Source organism: Sinohyriopsis cumingii, chromosome 2 (genome assembly GCF_028554795.1).
Source record: "Sinohyriopsis cumingii isolate HCF-2022 chromosome 2, ASM2855479v2, whole genome shotgun sequence".
Lineage (NCBI taxonomy): Eukaryota > Metazoa > Mollusca > Bivalvia > Unionida > Unionidae > Sinohyriopsis > Sinohyriopsis cumingii.
The window spans coordinates 125,439,101-125,461,552 of NC_142962.1; the positions used below are offsets into that span (position 1 = coordinate 125,439,101).

General features: G+C 35.0%; 1 protein-coding gene across 3 annotated transcripts in view; it reads left to right on the forward strand.

Annotated features, from left to right (window-relative positions):
- The window catches only part of LOC149805763 (muscarinic acetylcholine receptor M1-like), an 81,575-nt gene extending 60,550 nt beyond the window's left edge, over window positions 1–21,025 (forward strand). For all 3 annotated transcript variants that reach the window (XM_089950433.1, XM_089950432.1, XM_089950434.1), the window contains one exon: window positions 20,299–21,025. In XM_089950433.1, coding sequence (XP_089806559.1) covers window positions 20,299–20,465 — 167 coding nt within the window. In that variant the 3' untranslated portion in view covers window positions 20,466–21,025. The remainder of the gene's footprint in view (window positions 1–20,298) is intronic.
- Window positions 21,026–22,452: the final 1,427 nt, after the last annotated feature.

The window sequence follows — 22,452 nt, forward strand, 5'->3', positions numbered from 1 at the left end:
ACGAGGACCTTTTCGATGGCCACAACTATTACAGGTTGATCCTGGCAAGGAATTTCTTGGTGCAGTATCATCTCGGATGAAAAAACATAACGTCAAAATTAGACAAGGGCAAACCGCAATACATCATGATCAGGCAATTGTTAAATGATTAAATCGAACACTTGCTCATCGGTTATTTGAATATCAATATGCAAAGGAAATAATTCAAAAAGATACGAGATCTCGCGAATGACGTGCAAGATTACCAAGTGTGATAGCTGCATTAAATAATGAAATTACTCGTGCAACTTCTATGAAACCCGATAATGCCATTACAAAAAAAAAATACAAAAAAAATGGAAAAAAAAATAAAATTAAAAAAAAATACCAATACAACGACATGACTTTACAAAAAAAAAAAACAGTATTATGTAATGTTACTGTCATGTATTTATATGAACCCAGTGAGCTTGAAGGTGATAAAAACGAGCGACTGATATTATTTGGAGTATTACAACACATACCATTTCTAGCGTGGTAAGATCCACGGATAGACCTGCAATCTACAGATTAGATTCAACTGCTCCTCAACGTGGATTTGTACGCGAGCAATTACAAGTAATTCCTGAAGACATACAATTACTACCGCATTAACTTTTGTAAACTAGCACCTCGACGTCGATTACACTCGACAGGTCAGCATCATATTTTCGCGTGTGTGACTGTCTTTAATTCATTCTACGGCAAATTGTCTTGGATTATTTTTTGAATATTGCCACAACATTACAGTGTTACAGCTCGCACAATGATTATTCTATTGTGGTTTTAGTGTCATGATAAATTCAGCATCGAGATCAAAGTCACGCTTATTTTCTTTGTTGTCATATTGTTTATAACTAACTTTATGCTTATTATATCATCGCCATTGAGGGCAGTTTGATTATTATTTTCTGTGAAGTCTATAACAATTCTCCGCAACTGAGATATTCTTCTGATTCGAGACACTGCGAGATAAACTAAGACTGACCATTCGATACGATCATCGACGATCCAAACATTTATATTAGAGATGGTTAATCCATGTGATGAATGAATCGTCATTGCGTATCCTAGCGTCCATGGAGTTTTGTCTCTGACTGCGTCAGGAGTTAACGCGCTCTCGGCAGCACTGACCGGAACTAAAACAATATCATTTAATACAAGATTTTGTTTTTCTGACGATCCTGGTATATCAACGTCGATATTCTATTGTCGCGTATATGTTGGTCGATAACATAATGGTACATGTAGATTTTAAATATTTAAGTAACATAATTTTTTTTAAGTGTATCACGAACCATTTTTCTACTTGCCACTATCAAATTATTTTGGTCCGCATAAATTCCAAAAGTTATTAATAGGAGTTTCTGAAATATTTTACGCATTATTTCACATTGAATTGTATTCGATTGTAGTCTGATTAATTTCTTAAATTCTCCTAATTCTGGATCAAGTGCTCTATGATCATCAGTTATTTCTTCATAATAATCCACAAAATTCTTTAACCATTCGTGTGGAGACAATCCAACAAAAGGCTGTTGTTGACCATGATCGCCACACATTATTACAGCAGTACTTTCCATCAATAACCAATCAAGAAATATTTTTAACGTTTCTAATGAAACGGTGCTTATTTCATCCCAAACAATAATTCTTGGAATATATTTCTCACCCATTCGTTCTGGAGTCCATTTATATCCCTTTCATTGAAAGAATTTATAAGCGCATGATTTAATATTTCTTTCTTTAATTTCTCTTCCGGGTCTGTGTGTAGGTTTTAATACAACTATTTCTGAACAACTGTTCAAGAATACAACTATTTCTGAACAACTTTTCAAGAATAATTTAATCACACGAGTTGTTTTACCAGAAACTCCTTGCCCATTAAGATAACTGTATTATTCTAGCTACAGGATCAAATGCAGATGGTGCTGATGATAATTTTGATATTTGATTTTTTGGGCAATATATACCCTTAATTTTAAAGTCAGCGAATTTAGAATAATTAGGTATATTTTGCTGTTTTATTCTCCATTCACCCCATGAAGTGCCGATATGTAGTTGTTATAGCAATCCTGTATTCTTGTTGAGATAAAACGAATCCGTAACAACTTTGACAGCAAACTCAGAAACTCTATTTATCATTGATAATAAATTTACCCAAACGTACGCGAGCATTGAAGATCTTAAATGAGTAAACTGCGGTGACTAATCATCAATATAACTCACAATTGTATCTAATTTAGTTCCATTTGTCAGGAAAACTTTTTCTCGACTTATAAACGTATTTCTATTCGCTGTATCAGCAATTATAAAATCGAGTTCAGCATCATCTATAATCAATCTTGTACAATGTCGTTTATGATCATATGATCCTCTTGTGTGAATTTACCGATGATTTTTCTGCTAAGATATTTTGTGATTTTATTTTCAAAATCAGTTATATCATGATTTTCATCATCAGAATATTTATTTTGTTGTGGTAACCAAACTTTTTTCTGCGGACGATAGGATATAATTCCTTCACTTACAATCGACGATAATATTATTTTTACATCAAGCATATACCGTAATAATACTGTTGGTACCCACATTTTTTCTGAAAAATGATTTCCAAACCAGACATAACAAAACGGATGAAGATCTTCGGCATATTTAAATGACTCGATACAAACGAATTCAGTCAGGTCAAAATACGGTAATGGTCCATTTATCAATGCTCTGGTCATTTCGTCTGTGGGATATCTGCATTCTGGCTGATTCGGACCATAGCTGATTCGGCCCTAATGACGGGCTTCTTTCGGCCCAAATTACGGGCTGATTCGGACCAGATGACGGGCTGATTTGGACCATGTGAACTATTATAAGAAAAACCGTGTAACACACACATTATTTAGTTTAGTAGTTATTACTGTTTTTGCAGACATACTAAGAGAATATAAAAAGTTAATATTCCGCTTTAAAATTTACGTAAGACAATAGTTAGCAAATTTCTAACCGAAATCAGAACAAATTCCATATTAACTATAGCATTTAGATTCTTTCAACCAAAATAAAGAATATATATATATATATATATATATATATATATATATATATATATATATATATATATATATATATATATATATATACATTATCTAAAACTAGTATCTGACTTGCTTGAGCACTTTCGACTCTTATTGAGTCTTTTTCAAAGGCAAATACAAAACATAGACAAGACAAACAAATAAAACAGAAAAACGGTTATGTTTGCAAAACTTCACATGGCTGTTTCTACAGGAATTAAACATTTAAATTTATATTGTTTCAACTAGTTTATTTCAACTTGTTGCGGCTAATGGAAAATATTTTTATTGACCTAGAAATCGATAAGCCATTACGACATCTGTTATTTTATGTAAATGTATGTAAGCGCAAATTATATCTAGGATATTTCATTGTTATAGTAGTAATTATAGGCTATTAAGCAAATTTAGAGAATTGTTTAAAAGAAAATTTTATTTATTCATGGCTTTCTTTTTCTAGTCTTCTTGATTTAAACTGCATGGTTTCAATGTTCTAAGGCAGCGTATCCAGTAAAATTCCTTTTCTTTCCTGGTTTCGGAACTCTAAACTAATAAAATGCAGTCATTTTTATAAGTCGTATTTCACAGCTGTTATAGCTGCTAATGAGCTGAAAATAGACGTCCCCATTTTATTTTGAAATGAAGCCCTATACTGTTTTACCGATGTTTGTCCCCAACAATCTGCATACAATTTAATGATCGATTCCTTAAATGCAATTTAATGATCGATTCCTTAAATGTATATCTGAACTGCTCAACGTACCTGGGAAGTAATGATAAATATCGTGTCTTAAACAAATGTAAGTGTCACATTTAAATCTCAGACGAAACTTATTGATATGTCACATGGTCCGAATCAGCCAAACATCAGGTCCGAATCAGCCCGTAATTTGGACCAAATAAGCCTGGTCCGAATCAACCTGTTACCGGATGTCCAAATCGCTCAAAATACTTAGAACACCTCCCATACCAAGAAAACTTCCCGGATAACGTGTAACCATATCAACTGAAATAATATTCCTATAATCGTATTTAGTATTCCATAATCCACCGTGTCCATATTTGACACAACTCCGTTGACACAACTCAATAAAATCATATCGTGTTGGTCTCCAACGCTTTTTTCTCTCTAGCAAAATGAGCAGCAACTGACGGAACGGTAAATCAATTACTCTGTAATTGTTCAGCATCGTCATGGGTATATTTCAACGCAAGAGTTTTCATTTCTCCATGGAGAGATTCTGTACGATAAATATCTCCATTATGTCGTACAAACTGATCATAATTTCCATTATCTGAACTTTGAAACAGCCACATGGATACAGAATCATTCTTACTTGTTTCGTTAATAAAATCAAATATATCTCCTTGGTAAAATTTAACAGCTCGATTTCGTGGAAATATTGTTACCACATTAGCACACGCATGCACATTATGATCAATAATTTCAATCGAGACTCCTTTCGATTATACATCGATTCGTATAAAATCTCTCCAGTTATTGTTCTAACATTTATCGGGAATTTTAATCTCTTTCCTAGCTCAGCGACATCTTCGGCAGATGCTCCTGTATCTTTAACTATTTCTCCCCACTCGTTTATTATTTTACGTCCTTTATCCGTTCAACCGTTTCGACGCATCGCGTTAGTGAAATATTCCGTTACTCGTTCAGCTACACAATTTATTTTTTGAAAATTTCATCGGTTTTAGATTATTAACATTGGGTTTATCATTTATCGGATACATTCCGTAAATAACAGCAGTTGCTGGATACACTCGTTCATAATACGGATTGTCAATAACAGTCAGCATTCCTGGTTAGGAATTTCTACTAAATACGGTCATTGTTTTCATTATGAAGGACATGGTCACGTTTGTCACAGATAATCCAAGTATTATTGTTTGTTTCTGCTAACAAAATAAACTTTACTCTGAAAAAATATCTTCGATTGTCGAGATAATTAATAATCGTCGCTGCTCGTTTCTCGTTCTTTGTAGCATTGATATCATCGTCGATACTATAGGTGATGCGCATGATTTTAACGTCGACCACACATGAGATGCACCATCTTTACTAAATTCTTTCTTGGCGTCCTGAATAGTATTAATCAAACTTTTATTAATCGGATCAAACAGAGCTTGCATCGCTAAGTCAGGGGATATTGTTTCAAGGTTAAATTTATCTTTAGACGGCTTATCTTAATCTCTGTTAATTCTTCAATATTATAAAAAAGACAAGAATATATTTAAATTGAATCATTGTATATATATATATATATATATATATATATATATATATATATATATATATATATATATATATATAAATTCTGCGGATATCATTTACAAAGTGTAAGGAGAGAGTGTTTAGGACCAAAACCATATTTGAAGTGTGGCGTTGGAGTTAGAGGAGAAAAACAGTTGTGTGCGCAATGTGGTTGTAAAAAAAATACAAAGAGCTCAAAAGATATTATGGGAAAAAATAATACTGATAATAATGATAAAGTTATATAAGAAATGTAAAATATTATCTAGCTATATTTTAAAATTAATAATTTAGACAAATAATCATTTAAACAAATTATATTATTATACAAATGAAGCAAAACGAATTTGTGAAACATCCTACCATAACGAATTATGAATCATCCCGTGATGTTATCAATTGCAATGTCGACTAAAAAAACTTTTGTCGGCGATGTTAATAATTTCGGTTATCTAAGATTTACTGTTGGGAAGAACCATTATTTTTTCCATATATTTATTTTTGAATGTTTTAACGGCTTAATCGAGAAGGGTTTTGTGCTCAATCATATTAATGGAGATAAAAAAAAATTTTATGTAATTTGCGAACTGTTACACAAAGGCAGAATTGCAGACTTGGAAATACTGGTTATAATAATAAGCGTGCAAGATCAGTTGTATCAGTAAATGTAGAGATAAGTAAGGAAATAACATTTCAATCGAAAATTGCAGATGGCAAGTTTTTTGATATTCATCGTGCTTCAATAAAGTCTGTCGCAAATAATATAACCAAATCGGCTTTTCCGAAGAAACATAAACAAAAGACGATTTTTCATTATTGTTGAAGGAAGATAACTCATTTTATGCTGGATTTAATGTCATGATAGAATACTTATTTGATGATTCTGAGGTTTCTATTGTCCCCGTGGAAAAGAGAGTAATTACATATCGTAATAGGATTTATCCCTTTTTGCCAGTCACAGTGTGCGTAGGTATTTTGTGCTGATGAATAATCGTGCTATAACAATTATGTGATCATTCTGAAGCTTATATTACTTAAGTGAGATAACTATGTCTCTCTTCGGCAGAGTAATTCAGTAGTTACCTCGCTTGTTACTAAGAATGGCATCAAAGAAAGGATATAACTCTATAGCATATCTCTCACAATTGTGCTTAATTTTGTTCTCATCACAATTAATTAATTAACCATCTGTGTAATAATTAATATCAGTGAAGTAACATAACTGTATAAATAGTTCAAACTATCAGAAGCATATTTACGGTTTCTAACTTATGGACAAAATTAAGGTAGAAACAGTGGTTATACGCGCTGTTACATGTACAATACAGCTAAGCTATTTTTAGATCTCTAGGTAAATACCCGTATTTCAACCTTGACTTTGTCAATGCAGAAATATAATGTTCGATTATTGTATACAGTGTGTTTAGAAAAAGAAATAAATCCACGCTGTAATTTTACTCAGGACTGTATAATAATGATTTGTAGCAATCCAGCATAGGTAATAATTTCTAAAACACATATCTGTAAAATTGGAAGACAGCGCATTGTTAGCGTCGCTAATTCGTATACTTGCGGGTCGGAGTTAGAATTTCGTGACTGACGGTGATCGACGGTGACGATAATCGCAGTTTTTCTATAGAGCCCAAGGGATTTTCATGTAACCTCCTCACCACGTCGAACAAGTGCGTTTTGCACTCTCCCCGGGATTTGATATTGGATGTGTGTGCATGAAATTAAAAGGCATAGACGACCTTCTGAATATTCTAAAATTTTGTTTCGTTTAGAAGATTCGCTGGTGGCATGTCTATGAAAGAATTTGTGGAGCCTCCAAAAATAAACGGTAGCGTGATGTGATCTCTGAATCTCACTGAAGGGTACCCCACAAAAAAACATTCAGAAAGAATGTCGGCCAAAAAGAAAAGCCTTGTAGGGTACTGAGAAGACCATTAGAAAGATCACAATGATTGGTATTTTTACATCGTTATTGTAGCATTGTATGATACTAGCAAATACATTTCGTAGAGTATTAAATATAATTTGAAGTTCGTTGTTAATTCTTTTAGCACATAAATTACTAAATTCTTCGTTAGGAGCTTCATAAAAAGTTAATAAATCTTCTGGAAAGATAGAAGGAACTCCAACATTTTGGGTAATATGTAAAACTTTTGGTCGGCCAGAATCTTTTCATCAGATTCAAAATAATGATGTCCACTAATCCACGGATATTCTTTTCGATATTCTGGATATTTTAGAAACAAAAATGTATCTGGGAGAAATTCATTTAATTTCGGTTCAGGTGGACTTTTATACTTTGGTAGAATTTGTAAGGCCAACTTAAAACATATCTGATTTGTGATTGATAAATATCTACAACATAATCTTGCGAATATATTTCAATCGCAGTTGATAAAGTTGGTTCGTGAACTGTTATATCTATTTTCGATTTTCTTCTATAGATTTGATTTTGCGTTGAAATTCGTCATTGACTTGTTCAATTTGAAATTATCTGTAGGTACGCCGACAACTTGCCAATCAGAAGTTCCATCATCTTTATTTTTATTTCCAAATACAAGCGAATTATTTTCTGGTAATCCACCGAATGATTTTGATCTGATATTTGGCCAACTATGATATACTCGTAATTGTGCTAGCGCTATTTCTTTCGCCTGAATCGCAGTTAGAAAATTAATATTAAATCAGGATTGTTTGAACTCACTGATGTCATTGTTATTTTTGGTGGAGTTGTGTTAACGACAGTTTGTTGCGATAATTCGTTTGGAGTTGACATTCTTAATCCTGATTTTCTAAATCAGGCGGTGATTCTAGCCATTACTTTCTTTAGATTTTAATCACATTCATGAGCTCAAAATCTGATATGTTTCCATCGTTAGGACTTGCTGATAAAACGAGGATAATTTGGAATATTTCTAGCGTTGATGCGTGTAATTTTACTACATGATCATGCAACTTTGCATTTGTGCATGTGCATTTTTTGTCTTGCAATGATTTTAAGAAGACCAGCAATTGTGGTTGCGGTTGAAACACAAATTGGCGCCATCATTGTTATTGTTGATAATAATACACCGGTTCCGGCAATAACAGCAGATACGGAATAAACAATTATGTCAACGGTAACTACACATCTGCGATATTTTTTACTTTTACTGTATACTCGTCAATGATATTTTTTAGTTTTGTTTGCCATTCAATTGCTTGATTGTACCTAAAAGTCTGAACATTGATTGGAAGGCTCATTCTATTTTATTCAGTAATCAACTGAGGTGTTTCAGCGACAAATTCCAGACACCACCAGTAAGTCGCTGCGGTTAACTTTTTATCAGATGATTCCATCTTAAATAATTCCAGCATAAATGTTTCTTAGTCCCCCTTATTTAACACAACAGACAGGGTTCCAGAAAAATTATCGGTTGAATGACACCAGATATACGTAGTAAATATACTAAATTTTGCACCGCTAAACACGGACAGTCTGTACACACCAGTAATTTCCGCGTATGTTAATAGTGCTATTTTGCTGTGACCATGTTGAGAATCCTGATGACACTGTGTATATCACGTTGATAATCTGTTTGTGGGGAATTTTAATCAGATTCAAATATTTTAAAGATGTCAGGAATTCCACTTATAAAATCTTCTAGTTTTTCTAATCGTTTCAGTATCGGATATAGCTGTTTTAATATCGTCAAGTTTTGTGTTAATATCAACGAGATTCACGTTAACAGTCAAGGACTTCCAAAGAAATCATCTGCGACTTTATTTGGTTTTTAGAAGTTTCTACGAAGATATAAAAACATACTTACGCGAGCGTCATACTCAACTCGCAGCGAGGTTAATTTATTGTCTACTGTATTATAGTTATTGTCTACATATTGTTTTGTTGCGGCATCTTCATCAGATGTTGAATCTCTCAAAACAACTATTTTATTTCCATTCATACTAAGTTCTCCTGTCATTGTATCGCTGGTAGATCGTAAACGATTAACAACTCTTTCTCCAATTTCATTTCTAATAGTTGCGAATGATATATTTGAGTCTCTGAGTCTACCGCCGTCAGTAAATACTGGAATATGATCGGTGGTAGCGCCGAGAACTCTACGAATTATGTCATTCCATTTAATATTACTCGTCTTTAAAACACCGTATTTATCCTGAAAAAGTAACAACTTCATCTCGGTCAACTCCAGAGAGGTTCATAATATCGGCAAGTTCATCTTAAGTCGCGTAATTTGACAGATCGATATCATCTTTTTTTTCTTGTCTCTGATAGAAGAAGATCTTCCGTAAATATCTACCATTATACTTTAAGATCTGTTTAAAACGACTAACGGCTACTTGTATACTCGTGCTGTTGATTTTGATACAGCGTCGAGTACAGCAATGGCTTCACGCCCGCATATTGGCGGATCGGTTATTGTTTGTGTTGGTCAAGTTCAATACCAGACTGGAGTTTTTAATGTGTCTACGTAATTTAAAAATTCTTTCGGTGGAGCCAAAGCATACGAATCACACAAAAAAATTCCACGTGGATCAATTGCGTATACCACCCAATGAGTACCAGGACCAGAACTGTTACACTGGACAACAAATTTTTACAAAAGTCATGTTACTGAAATAAAATTAGTCAATTCTTATCAATTTTTATGTGCTGAACACGAATATGACAGTCAAATTGCAAAATTGGCTCTAGTTTTTTTGTAATCTGCAAGAAATTAATGTTTACATAACGAAATGCATTCCAATAGTAAAAGGTCAACTGTAATAGCCTACCTATAAAAAATCAAGTCATTGACTACAACTTAGATTTCTTCACCTGTCTCTTGTACAGCTGTTCGGGAGCATCTCTGAGGAGTGTCCAGCAGTAGTCAGCCAGCATTGTAGTGGACCATTTTCCCTGGTATCTTTGTTCCATTGTTGCGATATCTTGATGAAAACGTTCGCCGTGTTCATCACTAACAATACCACAGTTGCTAGGAAAGAAATCCAAATGGGAATGAAGGAAGTGAATCTTTAGAGACATATTGCAGCCAAGTTTCTTATACTTCATCAACATGTCTTCTACTAGTTCCTTATAGTTTTCTGCCCTAACATTTCCGAGGAAGTTTGTAGAAACTAGGCGAAAAGCATTCCATGCTTGTTTCGCGTCACCTTCCAGCAAGTTGTTGAACCGGTCATCTTTGAAAAGCTCTCGAATCTGAGGACCCACAAAAACTCCCTCTTTAATCTTTGCTTCGCTGAGTCGAGGGAATTTTTCATGCAGGTATCGGAATGCTGGCAAAGTCCGGTCAATGGCTTTCACGAAGTTCTTCATCAAACCTAGTTTGATGTGAAGGGGTGGTAGCAAGATTTTCTGAGCCTCAACCAGAGCTGGGTGTTGGATATTCTTCTCTCCAATGGCTACATTCTGCCTGTGAGTCCATTCCTTCCTCATGTAGTGCATTTCCCTTGCTCGGCTATCCCACTCGCATAAGAAACACATGTATTTTGTATATCCTTGCTGCAGTCCCATTAAAAGGGCAACTACCTTCAAATCACCACAGAGGTGCCAGCTGTACTTGTTATACTCAATGGAATTCAGTAGCTGCCTTAAGTTATCGTATGTCTCTTTCATGTGGACAGCATACGCTACTGGAATAGATGGAAGAATGTTTCCATTGTGCAAAAGCACAGCCTTGAGACTCAGTTTCGAAGAGTCCACAAATAGTCTCCATTCTTGTGGGTCATGAGTGATTTTTAAAGCATTCATGAGGCCCTCAATATCGGAACAGAATATCAGATTACTTTCCTTTCTGAAGAAAGGCTCCAATTGCTGGTGGCGCTTTCGATATGCAGTAATTGTGACATCTTCTTCTAGAAGATTCCATTGTTGGAGTCTTGATCCTAGCAATTCTGCCTTGTTCTTTGATAAGTCCAAATCACGAATCAGGTCATTTAGTTCTTCCTGTGTTATTCTGTGTGGGGTTGATGATGCACCACAGTGAAAATCTGGATCACTGCATGCTGATGGACCAGGAGAAGAACAGGTCGACTCACCTTTGTCTTCGTCAGATGAATCAAGAGAATATTCTGCTGGAGGTTCTGGAATAGGAAGTCCCTCACCATGTGGAACTGGTCTCAATGCAGACGGAATGTTTGGGTAGACTATTCTCGACTTCTTTCGCTTCGTTATTCCGCCGGAAAGAGGAGGAACCAAGCAGAAGTAACAGTCATTTAGGTGGTTGCTTGGCTCTCTCCACACCATTGGGACTGCAAACGGCATTGATGACCTTTTGCAATTCAACCACTGTGAAAGCTGTGTTGTACATGTAGCACAGCATATATGCGGAGCCCAAGGCTTGTCTTGGTCACCAACCTTGCATCCGAAGTAAAGATGATATGCCTTCTTCACTTGAGAATTGATACTTTTCTTCTGGTTGGCAAATGTCACTTCCCCACAAATATAGCAAAAATTGTCCGCGGTATTAACACACTTTCGAGGCATTACTGTTCTTTATTGTACGTAAATGGATAAAATAATAAGTTTTATGTAACAGTAGCTTGAACTGTCTCGCACAACGTCTAAAATATTTTAAATGCTGAACCTATCTGATTGGGCTTTATATAGTACACTGCTTACGTCAGCTTCAGCAGCCGCCTGGCATTAGTATAATAGGCCTACACATGTATAGTACACTGCTGACGTCAACTTACTTCAGCAGCCGCATGGCATTAGTATTGCATTGCATCAGAAAATGATGCAATCAACTGTGGATGATGTGAGCATGATGGTATTATGCAATGTTACATCATTATTCCGGATGTTGCTGCAGTCCTACTGGAGAAATTTACACAGTGAAACATAGAAAATGAGGTATATGAATATCTTCAAAACGAGAGCCAATACAAATTTTTCACGGTTATATTCGTGTTCGGCACACCAAAATACTACAGATTAGGGCCTTTTCAAGTCAGTAATGATTTCACTGTTGACCAGTGTTATCAAGATTAATGATACCTGTTTCAACATTGTTTGGTTGGTCTGGTAATTCATCACGCATAAAAACACCTCTGAAATTTTTTTATATTTAATTTTTAGCAGCATCAAGTAAATGAACATTTGACACTGGACGGATTAACAAAATCTTCCTGGAAGTCTCAGATCTTTTCCGTATTAATAATGGGTTCCTGGAAATCTTAGACTTCTCTCTCTCTCATTTAAATCCTTGTCCTGCTGCTTTCTTTAATGCCATTCCAGCAGCAGTTCCAATAGCGACCATTGCAGCTGCTTTTGCAACAACTGGAGCTTCAGCGGCTATTAACGCTGATATAACTGCAAGAAGTAGAAATATACCACCTGTTGTAATTGTATTTAATCGCACCAGAAGAAAGATTGAGTTTAACGCATGTTTTTAATTGTTTGGCGCTATTGAAATGTTTAAGTTGACGTTCAGTTAGTGATAATTTATTTTGACCACCTGTGATCTGATCATTTTTAGTGATATTTTTATTCCGCAGTTCATTGCTGAACTTGATTGAAGCCTTTTAATCTGATCTTGAGTCAGACTAACATTGACATGATGATATGACATTATAAATATGATGAACGATTTAATTACATGTTCTCTACGGGGGCATCAATAACTTTCATTGGTCCACCAGCACCCTCAAGCCACATTGATCTGTCGCTGGGTAAAACGGCGATTGCTCTGTAATTAACACCACCGCCTGGGTTTAGACGAGTTCGAAAATGGACATCAGCAACAGATTGTCTACTTAAATCAAGTTGTTCCAAAGAGAAGTGAGAGATCGGATACCGATTTATAAAATCTATCTGTGATATTTGCGAACCAGTATCTATATTTTGATCACGTCCCATAAATGTCGTCAAACGAAGATATGCACACGGTACATGATTAGTTTCAAAATTCCATAATATATCTTCAGATGGTTCTTGATGTCCGTTTATTTTTAAGGAAACCTCACTAACTCCAAGATCGTCAAATATCATATAACTATGATTTTGTGAGTTTAATCGCTCAGAATTCTGAAAAGTAATAAAGATATGTTTTGGTGCAGAAATACCATGCTGGGATAATATATGCCATGTAAATAAACCACTAATATTACTTTGAACACTGTTCGTGGTTACTGTTAACCATGAAAACAACGATTTACCACCTGAATCCATAGAAGAAAGTATTTTTTGTTATTCAGCAAATTGTTGGAGTCATTACCGGCATCCACAATGAAAGTTGTGTCAATATTACTTTACCAGCATCGACTACTGGAGCTCTCCAGATAGCATTATTATCATCACCCTTTCTAAGAAGCACAACTGTATGTTTAGCTAAAAAAAATAACTTTTCTAACATTTCTGCAAAATCCAAAGATGTGTGACAGTGGAATTACGCATGAAAAACTTTTACGTTCACCCTTCAACGCAAATCGAAGTTTGCAAATCCTATATTAAAATCTGGATTAGGAGAAATAATCATAGTTTCCTCATCAGCATTTGCGGTTCCAGCAAAGTTTTTTGGTCATGCTATTATAAATTGATTATAATCAGGGTCGTTAGAATCATCTTTAGCGAATATCATTGACGGACCAGCTGATCTTGTATAATCATCAAAGTATCTTGCTAAACCTATTAAGTTGTAGTAACATCAACGTCTTTCTGAATCGTTTCAATATTTCTCCATAAATCATATACGTAGCACTGTCAAACAACGCCATGATACCATTACTGACAAAACCGATGCTGTAATTAGCTTCTATGCAGTATAATCTGTTTCTATAACTTCACCTTCTACTCGATAAAAGCCTCAGCGAGTAGAAAGTATCTGCTTGTATCTTGAACATGCATTTCAATCCTTCCTCGCTGATCTGTTTGTCGTGCGTCATAAGAATAAAACTGATAATCACGCACTGATTCATCTTTAAGGACTGGTGCGTCCACATCAAACGCTGGATCGGATATACGCATAAGCATTTTTATTATATTTATTATCGTCTAAAACGAAGACGACCTCCTGAAAAAAAACTTGTACTCATTTTTTTCTTTGGCGTGGATATTCCTACTTCATCAGTGATCTTTGCTAGCTTTTGATTTGCGGCCTGATTTATTATTTTACTGGTCTTGGCAGGCATATCCTCAGTGCCGGCCAGTGTCACTGGTAGCTGGTGTTTTCGTTGTACTAAACGTGATAATCTATCCTTGATTGCAGAAAACGCTTTACCGGCAACATTACTAATCGCTACGGGAATTTTTTCCTGAACAAAATCAACAGCTTTCATTCATAGTTGTTTTACTATCGGTATTGGTTTTTTGGCTACCCTTCTAAATAAACCTTCAACATCATCACCAAGTTGATTACCGTAAATTGCTCTATAGACTGGTAATCGCAAATTTTAACTCTGACCATAATCTGTCTTTGTTGAGCATTATGTGTAATCATCTTATTTGTTACTCATTTATCTAATCACTGTGAAAATCATCAGCAATTTCATCGATGAGAGATCGATAAACATTGCTGTGGATGAAACCGCCTGTAAACAATCGTCGACAAATATCAGAAATCTCATTAATTATTTCTGGAAAATTATTTCCAGCATTTTTTTCCGCAATTCAGAATTTCGAAGTTTTAACATATTTGAGTTTTACATATTTTTCTCTTTCACGATATCCAAACGCGGCAATATCAAGTACTTGTTTTGGGTCTTTAATGGCGGCAATACCTTCAGGCTGAAATTTCACGTGATGTTAGTTCTAAATTTTGGAGAAGGTTGTGGTTGAACTTTAGGTTGTGGTTGAACTTCAGGTTATGGTTGAACTTCAGGTTGTGATAGAGGAGATCGCTGCGAATGTGGTTGAGGAGGTTGCTTTTGTTGTGGTTGAGCAGCAGCTATTTCAGCTGGAAGATCTCTTAAAAAAAAACTTTGTTTGTTTAGTTCTTTCTACTGTTTTTTTTTTCTTCTGTTGCTTAAGCAACTCTTTCAGTAACCTCTGTAATAGGTTTAAACAACTATTCTGCACTTTCCGCAAATTCAACTTGTGCTTCTTGTCGTTCTTGCAATTTTTGTTTGACAAATCACGAAAAGGAAGAAATGTTTTGATTGCTTTTAATCTTTCTCTAGCCAGTCTAGCTGTGTAAGACTCCGTACCCGGTGTCATTATTATATCAGTAAGATTTAATTACTCCACACTGATTTAAAACAATAAATTTACAGGATCCTTGATCGCGATATCGCATAGGACTTGATCAATCTTTGGATGAAAGACATTTAATTATAGCAGCAGAGAGGGTGCAACCTAAATAAAACGTCCGGCGGGTAAACGAAAACACGCAGACCTTTACAAAAAACACAAAAATAAAGTAACAAAATAAACTAACCCAATTAGAAAAACGCTCCGTAAGTTAGAGGCTTTGATTTGGAGTTATTGGCCTTATTTTTTTGTTTTCGTAGGAAGCTTTATTTTTTCAAAAATGACGTTCTAGCAAAAGGTCTGTTCACCCTCTCTGCTGCTTGTCAGAGTTACACACTAGATCATACACATTTAGGATTTTGAGAAATAACTATCCTGCGCCTGTGTTTTACACTAAATAACACACAACATGTACAAATGCGAGAAACCTATTTCTTACACGTTAACTTGACATTGTCAGAATCGTTCAATATTTACACGACTTCATAATGCATGACAGGTGTTACTAAAAATAGTATAGTGTACCATGCACACTCATGTATTAGGCGCTTTAGCATTTGGTAGATCCGATTCGTTTGTGAATGGATCACACAAGCTCTATCGTCCATTAGAATGTAGAGATGACAAAGTTAATGATGTGGACTAGTTCACTTAGTCACAAAGGAAGGAATGTGATATTCGCAATGGCAACAAGAAACATGTGACAATCCATTCAGCCAGAGAATATAAGAATTTTTAATCGTACTGGCTTGTTGGCTCTGAGGACTTTACGTTCCTACAAAAACAGTCAGCCGCATTTTTTCCCCACCAGTTCAGTACTTTCACTAATAAAATGGCACGTCTTAGGTTTCTAAGGTCAAAATTAAATTTTAGCTTTTTTTAGTTCCACTTCTAACCACGTGTATTGTCTATGAAAAGCAAGTAGATAATGATGAAATAGAACTGAATTATTGTTTACCTGTCTAAAACATCAATAGGTATTTATTTTTTTAAATCAAGCTAAGGATTAGCACCGAAACTGGGAGATCTTATTCTCCGAATTACTTTGTCCTTTGGTCGGTAAAAACTCGCAAAAAACAAATAATGATTGCTGAACTTGTATTTCTTCGTCTAAGTATTAACCCCAACATATATATTATTAATTTCGCCTAAAGGGAAGTAAAAACATTTATGTAAAAGGAGATGAAACGTTATGTCAAAAATGCAACATTCGGCTGGCATATTTCACTGCAACTCTCTCACGACCATGTTAAGATTGTGATTTCCATAAATTTGCTTCATGATTCAAGATTATATGTATTTCAACATCAGATTAATTAAAATATAGTTTCTGATAATCATATCTCTCTCTCTCTCATAATTGCCTCAGCTATTTAAAAGATACTATGAAACACTTAAATATCAGGTCATTTTAGACTATCATACAAATTGCTTATTAAAAGCTTGTTTATTCTCTCCCTACTATATTTAGGTCTCCTTGGCACAAAAGAATCTGACACGGGAATTTTAAGGCTGAAACTAAAAAAGGAATTCATTTTCTGGCACCAAACTGTGTAGTCATACTAGTTTTGCTGATTTATTTAGTGAATGTGTCAATATTAGAGATTATATTGAAATAGCATTGAATACGTTAGAATATAATATAATAGGGCGGAATAAGGCAAAATAAAATAAGATGCTAACAGAATAGAATAGAACATGAATCATTACAATACAAAACACTACAATAATAGATTACAAAAAGAAATCATGAGTAAATGAGACGGGTTTGTAATAAACCTTTTCTGGTAGATGGTACATTAAAATTAATATACATTAAAAATATGTACGTACTGTCAGACAGGAACACCTTTACAACGATAAATTCGCCTTTTCAGCATATTATCCAATCAAATATTTACCTTGACTTTATTCTTATTCATTTTATTCACAAATATGTTAATGGTTACCAAATTTATACGCCCGGTGACCAAAATACAACTCCTATTTTGATGAGTTTTCAAATATTCGATAATCAAATTCGTCTGTTGTATCAACAAAGTATTTTTAAGAGTTTTGTAAAATCTGCATATCCTTGTGTTTTTCACACTAATTGTTTCATTTTTCAACAAGCATTTCCTGCTGAGATTTTGTGTCGCGGTAGATTTGCTCGAATACCAGGTCAATCCTAACTGTTCTTCTTTGGAAACAAGGAAGCAGAAACAATTTCAGAGATCGATAAGTGCTTTATAACGTTTCAGTACATTGCTAGAAACTTCCGACACAGTCTTTCATTCGTAATCGTCTAAACAGCAAATGGTTGTCAATTGAAATGAAAGTTTACTTTAAGTATGGCAAAGATAACAACTAGCAGTAAATTGAAACAGAATTTGTAAATTTAATAGGAAAACGGTGAAAGCTGCTCAGCAAAATACCATTAAAACAGTCAAAAGTAGCTAATGAAATCAAAGTCAGAACCCACCTTGCCTAAATGTTAAAACCTGCCAATAGAAATACGATCTAAACCTGCTCAGCAAACTATTAAGCATGCTAATAAAAATTAAAATCCTGCCAAGCAAAATGCAGTAAAATTTACATTACATGCGAACTCTACCTTTCAATGTTTTTAAAAAAGACTATATTGGGAAGATGAATCCTAATTTGAATTTCTATTAGGTTGCCGCTTTTCTTAAGTTACGTTAGTGTTGTGGTCTTGTTTATTTTTAAAATTTTGCCCAGAGTCGATTTTTAAATGCCTTCTTTACATTGCTTGTGGTATCCTTAAGGCGCTAAAAGTTACTGACTGTGTCTTGATAAAAAGGAAAACTTGAGGGATATTTTTGCAAAAACAAAGTCTTTTGAAATTGATATAAAAAAATTGAAAGCGATATACATACTAATTTTTTATCTCTTTGACCCATAAGGCAGCGCGTGTTACTGTGTCAGCTTTACAACGAAAGAACATTCGTGATGTTCGATTAGCTTTTAGGCAGAAAGAAGACAACAATTAATTTGCAGATCAATAAAATGATTGTCTGGACAGTTATGCATCAAAGTCCTGTCAGTAGCGTATTGAGGTTCTAATGCTAGAAAAAGGTTTTAAAAGCGACGACTTCAAGATTCGTTTACTCTTGTATGTACGAATAAATCTGAAATTTTACGATGTTTATCACATCAATAAAGATAGTTCCTTGCAAGTGAGGTTGGGCGGGAGTTATAAAATGTAGTGCAACTATTAATTGTATGATTCGTTCCATAATATGATCTAAAGCCAGTCTGAGATTATCTATAATAATATTCTCGTCGTACAAAAGATTTTATTGTTTAAAAAATGATTTTAAAAAATCCCTAGAGAAAGCACGAATTAGACGCAGTAAGGCCATAAATAAATAGCTGCTGCAAAAACATTGTAACAGGACATAATCCGGGTTGTGATCATATTACAGCGATGACGCAAAAGGCAATTTCGTGACCCAAGATGATTGTTTTTAATGAACAAATATTAAATCTGACACCAAACTCGTGCGGATAAATTTCAACAATTGCTTTCACACAAAAATGCACTTCGAGCTAAACAAATGATTTCAGGAAAATGATACTATTCCTAACTGGAACAACTCATAACATGTAATGAACATGATTAATGCAAATAAAACAAATATGACTGAGTTATGGAAATATCACCCGGATGATTAACGTTTAAAAATCAAACATCAAATAAACAATGATCAATATAATAGTTATGGTGTTTGAACTATAGATTTTCGCTCAAATAGTGATACTGAATACAAAATCATACTTCCAAATCAAGACCCATCGTCACACCTCTTTCTAAATTCAGAAAGCCAAATTAAGATATCCCCTCCAAATTCAGACAACTCTGCCGATGAAATTGCTCCGGTAAAGTGGACAGCTTCCAGGCAAAACCTTTTGTGTTTTACTTTTTAACTCTAGTCAGAAAGTCAGAAGTACCCTGGCTATTATGCAATCTACGGCCAGAGAGCTTAAGTTTATCGGTTTTATCATTACAAGCAATTTTGCTCGTGGGGCATAGGGTAAACCAAATTTAGTACTTTGAAACAGATAGGACGTAAATAAACCGCTTTCGTCTAAAATTGTACGGGGAAATGGAAATTGAGCACAATTTAGTTTAGATATTGTGAATAAACATTAAGTATGCAAAATTCAGTGACATATGTGTACAAAATTAATTCATTTAAGTTCAGAATTATATTTGTCATGAAATCTTAGCTCTCTAGAAAGAGGGTTTGAAGGTTTAAGACTATTATTGCTTACCATCAGCTATCTAGTAATCTACTTGTTTATCGATCTTCTTACACCGTGTATTTATGTCATTTTTGTTTGTTTTACACAAGTATTAAGGGTGGCCGAGTGCTTAAAAGCGCTCGCTTTTACCAATCACTGCCATGTCACCTCTGTTTGCGTGGGTTCGAGTCTTTGGCTCGACCATCGTGTTGTAATAGATGCTTCCTAGTACCTACGCTCTCTCGTGAGTCTATAATTGTTACCGGGGTTTCCCTCCACCAGTTATACTTACCGCCACGTAGTCTATCACGCAGTGAAAAATATCGTCAGACCATATATGTCTTGCACAAGAGCCAACAAACATGCACACAGCTATATTTGTGTACTGTTTTATTTTATTCCTAGTTATTTCTAGACGAGATGATCAAACCGTAACTAAATTAGATACAATAATATAAATATTTGTCAAGAATTTACTTACCACCGTGTATCTGTTGCAGGTTACTGGTTATGCTACATCAACAGCACAGTTAATCCCCTTTGCTACGCTCTTTGCAATGCCAACTTCCGGAAAACTTACTGGAAGATTCTGACCTGTAAATGGACGCAAAAACACATCAGGCGAGGCAATATGGCTTCTAGTAATTCACAAAGCTTCCAACGATGATGTCAAGGGCACTCGAAGTGAATAATACGTAGAGAGTCTTTTAAGAAATATTCTTTCTATGTACACGTATTTGAAGTTATTTTGAACAGAATACTTTTGACAATTTCTTTTCTTATTTCCATAATTAGACTGAGAAACTCTGTACCCACACGCATACACACAATTTATTGGTGAAAGCTTTTCAAAAGTTACGAAATTATGCGCACTTTAAAAAAAATCAGTGATGCGTTAAGCAAATGCTATGAAAATAACATATGCATCATTAGTGACCATTTTTCACAGACATATCAATCGATTTCATTATTTCTGAAATATTTATTAACATTTCACGTAGTTGCTATGAGTTTAATTTCTAGATTTTCGGAGAATATACTCATTGCCTCTTTTAATGCACTTCCAAATTTACGTGGGTGGGTGTAGGTTTTGTATGTGTTAATGTGTATTATTATTATTATTATTATTATTATTAACTTATTCTTGTATGTTATGTTAAAACCAACAATACAATTGCACATTCGCGTCAGTCTTTAAGGAAGAAAAAATTACTGATATCTGTCAATAAAAATGATATACATTATGCTGAGTCACTTGTTTTAAGCATGCATTTTATTTAATTTACGTTGTGTTGTACAAGAAGTTTCAAGAACCTACACCGCGTCCATTCAAAGACTACGTTTAGTCTAACTTTGAGATGATGGTAACTGGAGAAACTGAAATAAATCTTTGATCTTTCATAGATATTTACTGATATCTGGACTTACCGGAACCAACTACAAAACCAATTAACATGTCCACGAACAGGAAGGAGGGAAAGTTAGCGCTAGTAGATTATTTTGATGGAGATTCTAGACCAAACATAGGAGACCCATGTTATTTTATAGTAAAATGGTTGTTCTAGTCCAAGATCAGGAAACCCATGGGATTTGTGCCATGGGGGATTCTGGACCATGCACAATAAATAAAAGGGTGGTGTTGGTTTGTGTTCTGTGCAAAAGGGGGCCTGGTTATCGTTAGTATACACCATGGATCTGGAAACTTCGTTTCAGGAAACCTCGTTTAAAAAAACCTTGATTCAGGAAACTTTGTTTCCTGAGGCGTCATCGCCACCTCCTTGGACATGGTCATCAGCTTCTCCAGAATAGTTGGATGACTAAGATGATGTTTTGAATCATTTTGATGCGGCGATTGTGATGGCCAATAAGGATTTGAGTTATATCCCAGAGATGATTGTTTTGGAGAAGGAGGATGATCAGGATGTGTACGAAGAAGACCAGTGGAGGAGAATGTGTATGATCATCAAAGACCCACGCACCGATTAAAAACAGCAATATCACTTCCAGAATAAACTCAAGAGTTTTAACTTGACCGCTTCACAACGAGATCAAGTTTGCCAGTGGCCCAACCTGGTTACGCGTACTCCACTTCCGGACTGTGTGAACTTTATTAAGTTCGATTACGTGTTTAAGCGTATTTTTTTTAGATGATGGGGTTACAAGAACAGGCTGCGAAATGCAATCCCGTTTCCGGCAAAAACGTATCAGCTGCGAGGCACTGGTACTGGAGCCGGGATCCAGAAGTTAAATTGGTCAGGATAACCAAACCATCTGACAAGATATTTTTTTACCTTTTATCGAAATGACTTCGATCCTGAAAACATACTGGTTGCTTTCTGTAATTCCTGCTTATAAAAAGAACCCTCTATGGACTCTCCTGAGATGTCGTTAAGTGTGTACGTAACCGGCATCGTTTTCTTTATTTTATCTACCACAAACACTTCTTCGGTCGATTAGGGTGTGTATCCTTTCTCAAACGTGCTTTTTGTCTACTGATTCTCACTGGCATCGGATTTCACATTCAGCTTTGTCGTCGATTAGTTTCCTGTAACAAATATCGTGCTCCAGCACAATGGCATCCACGCTGTTTTTCCAGGATGTTCCACATTCTATATACTAAATTATACACGTCACGGTGTTTCTCGTGACCCGTT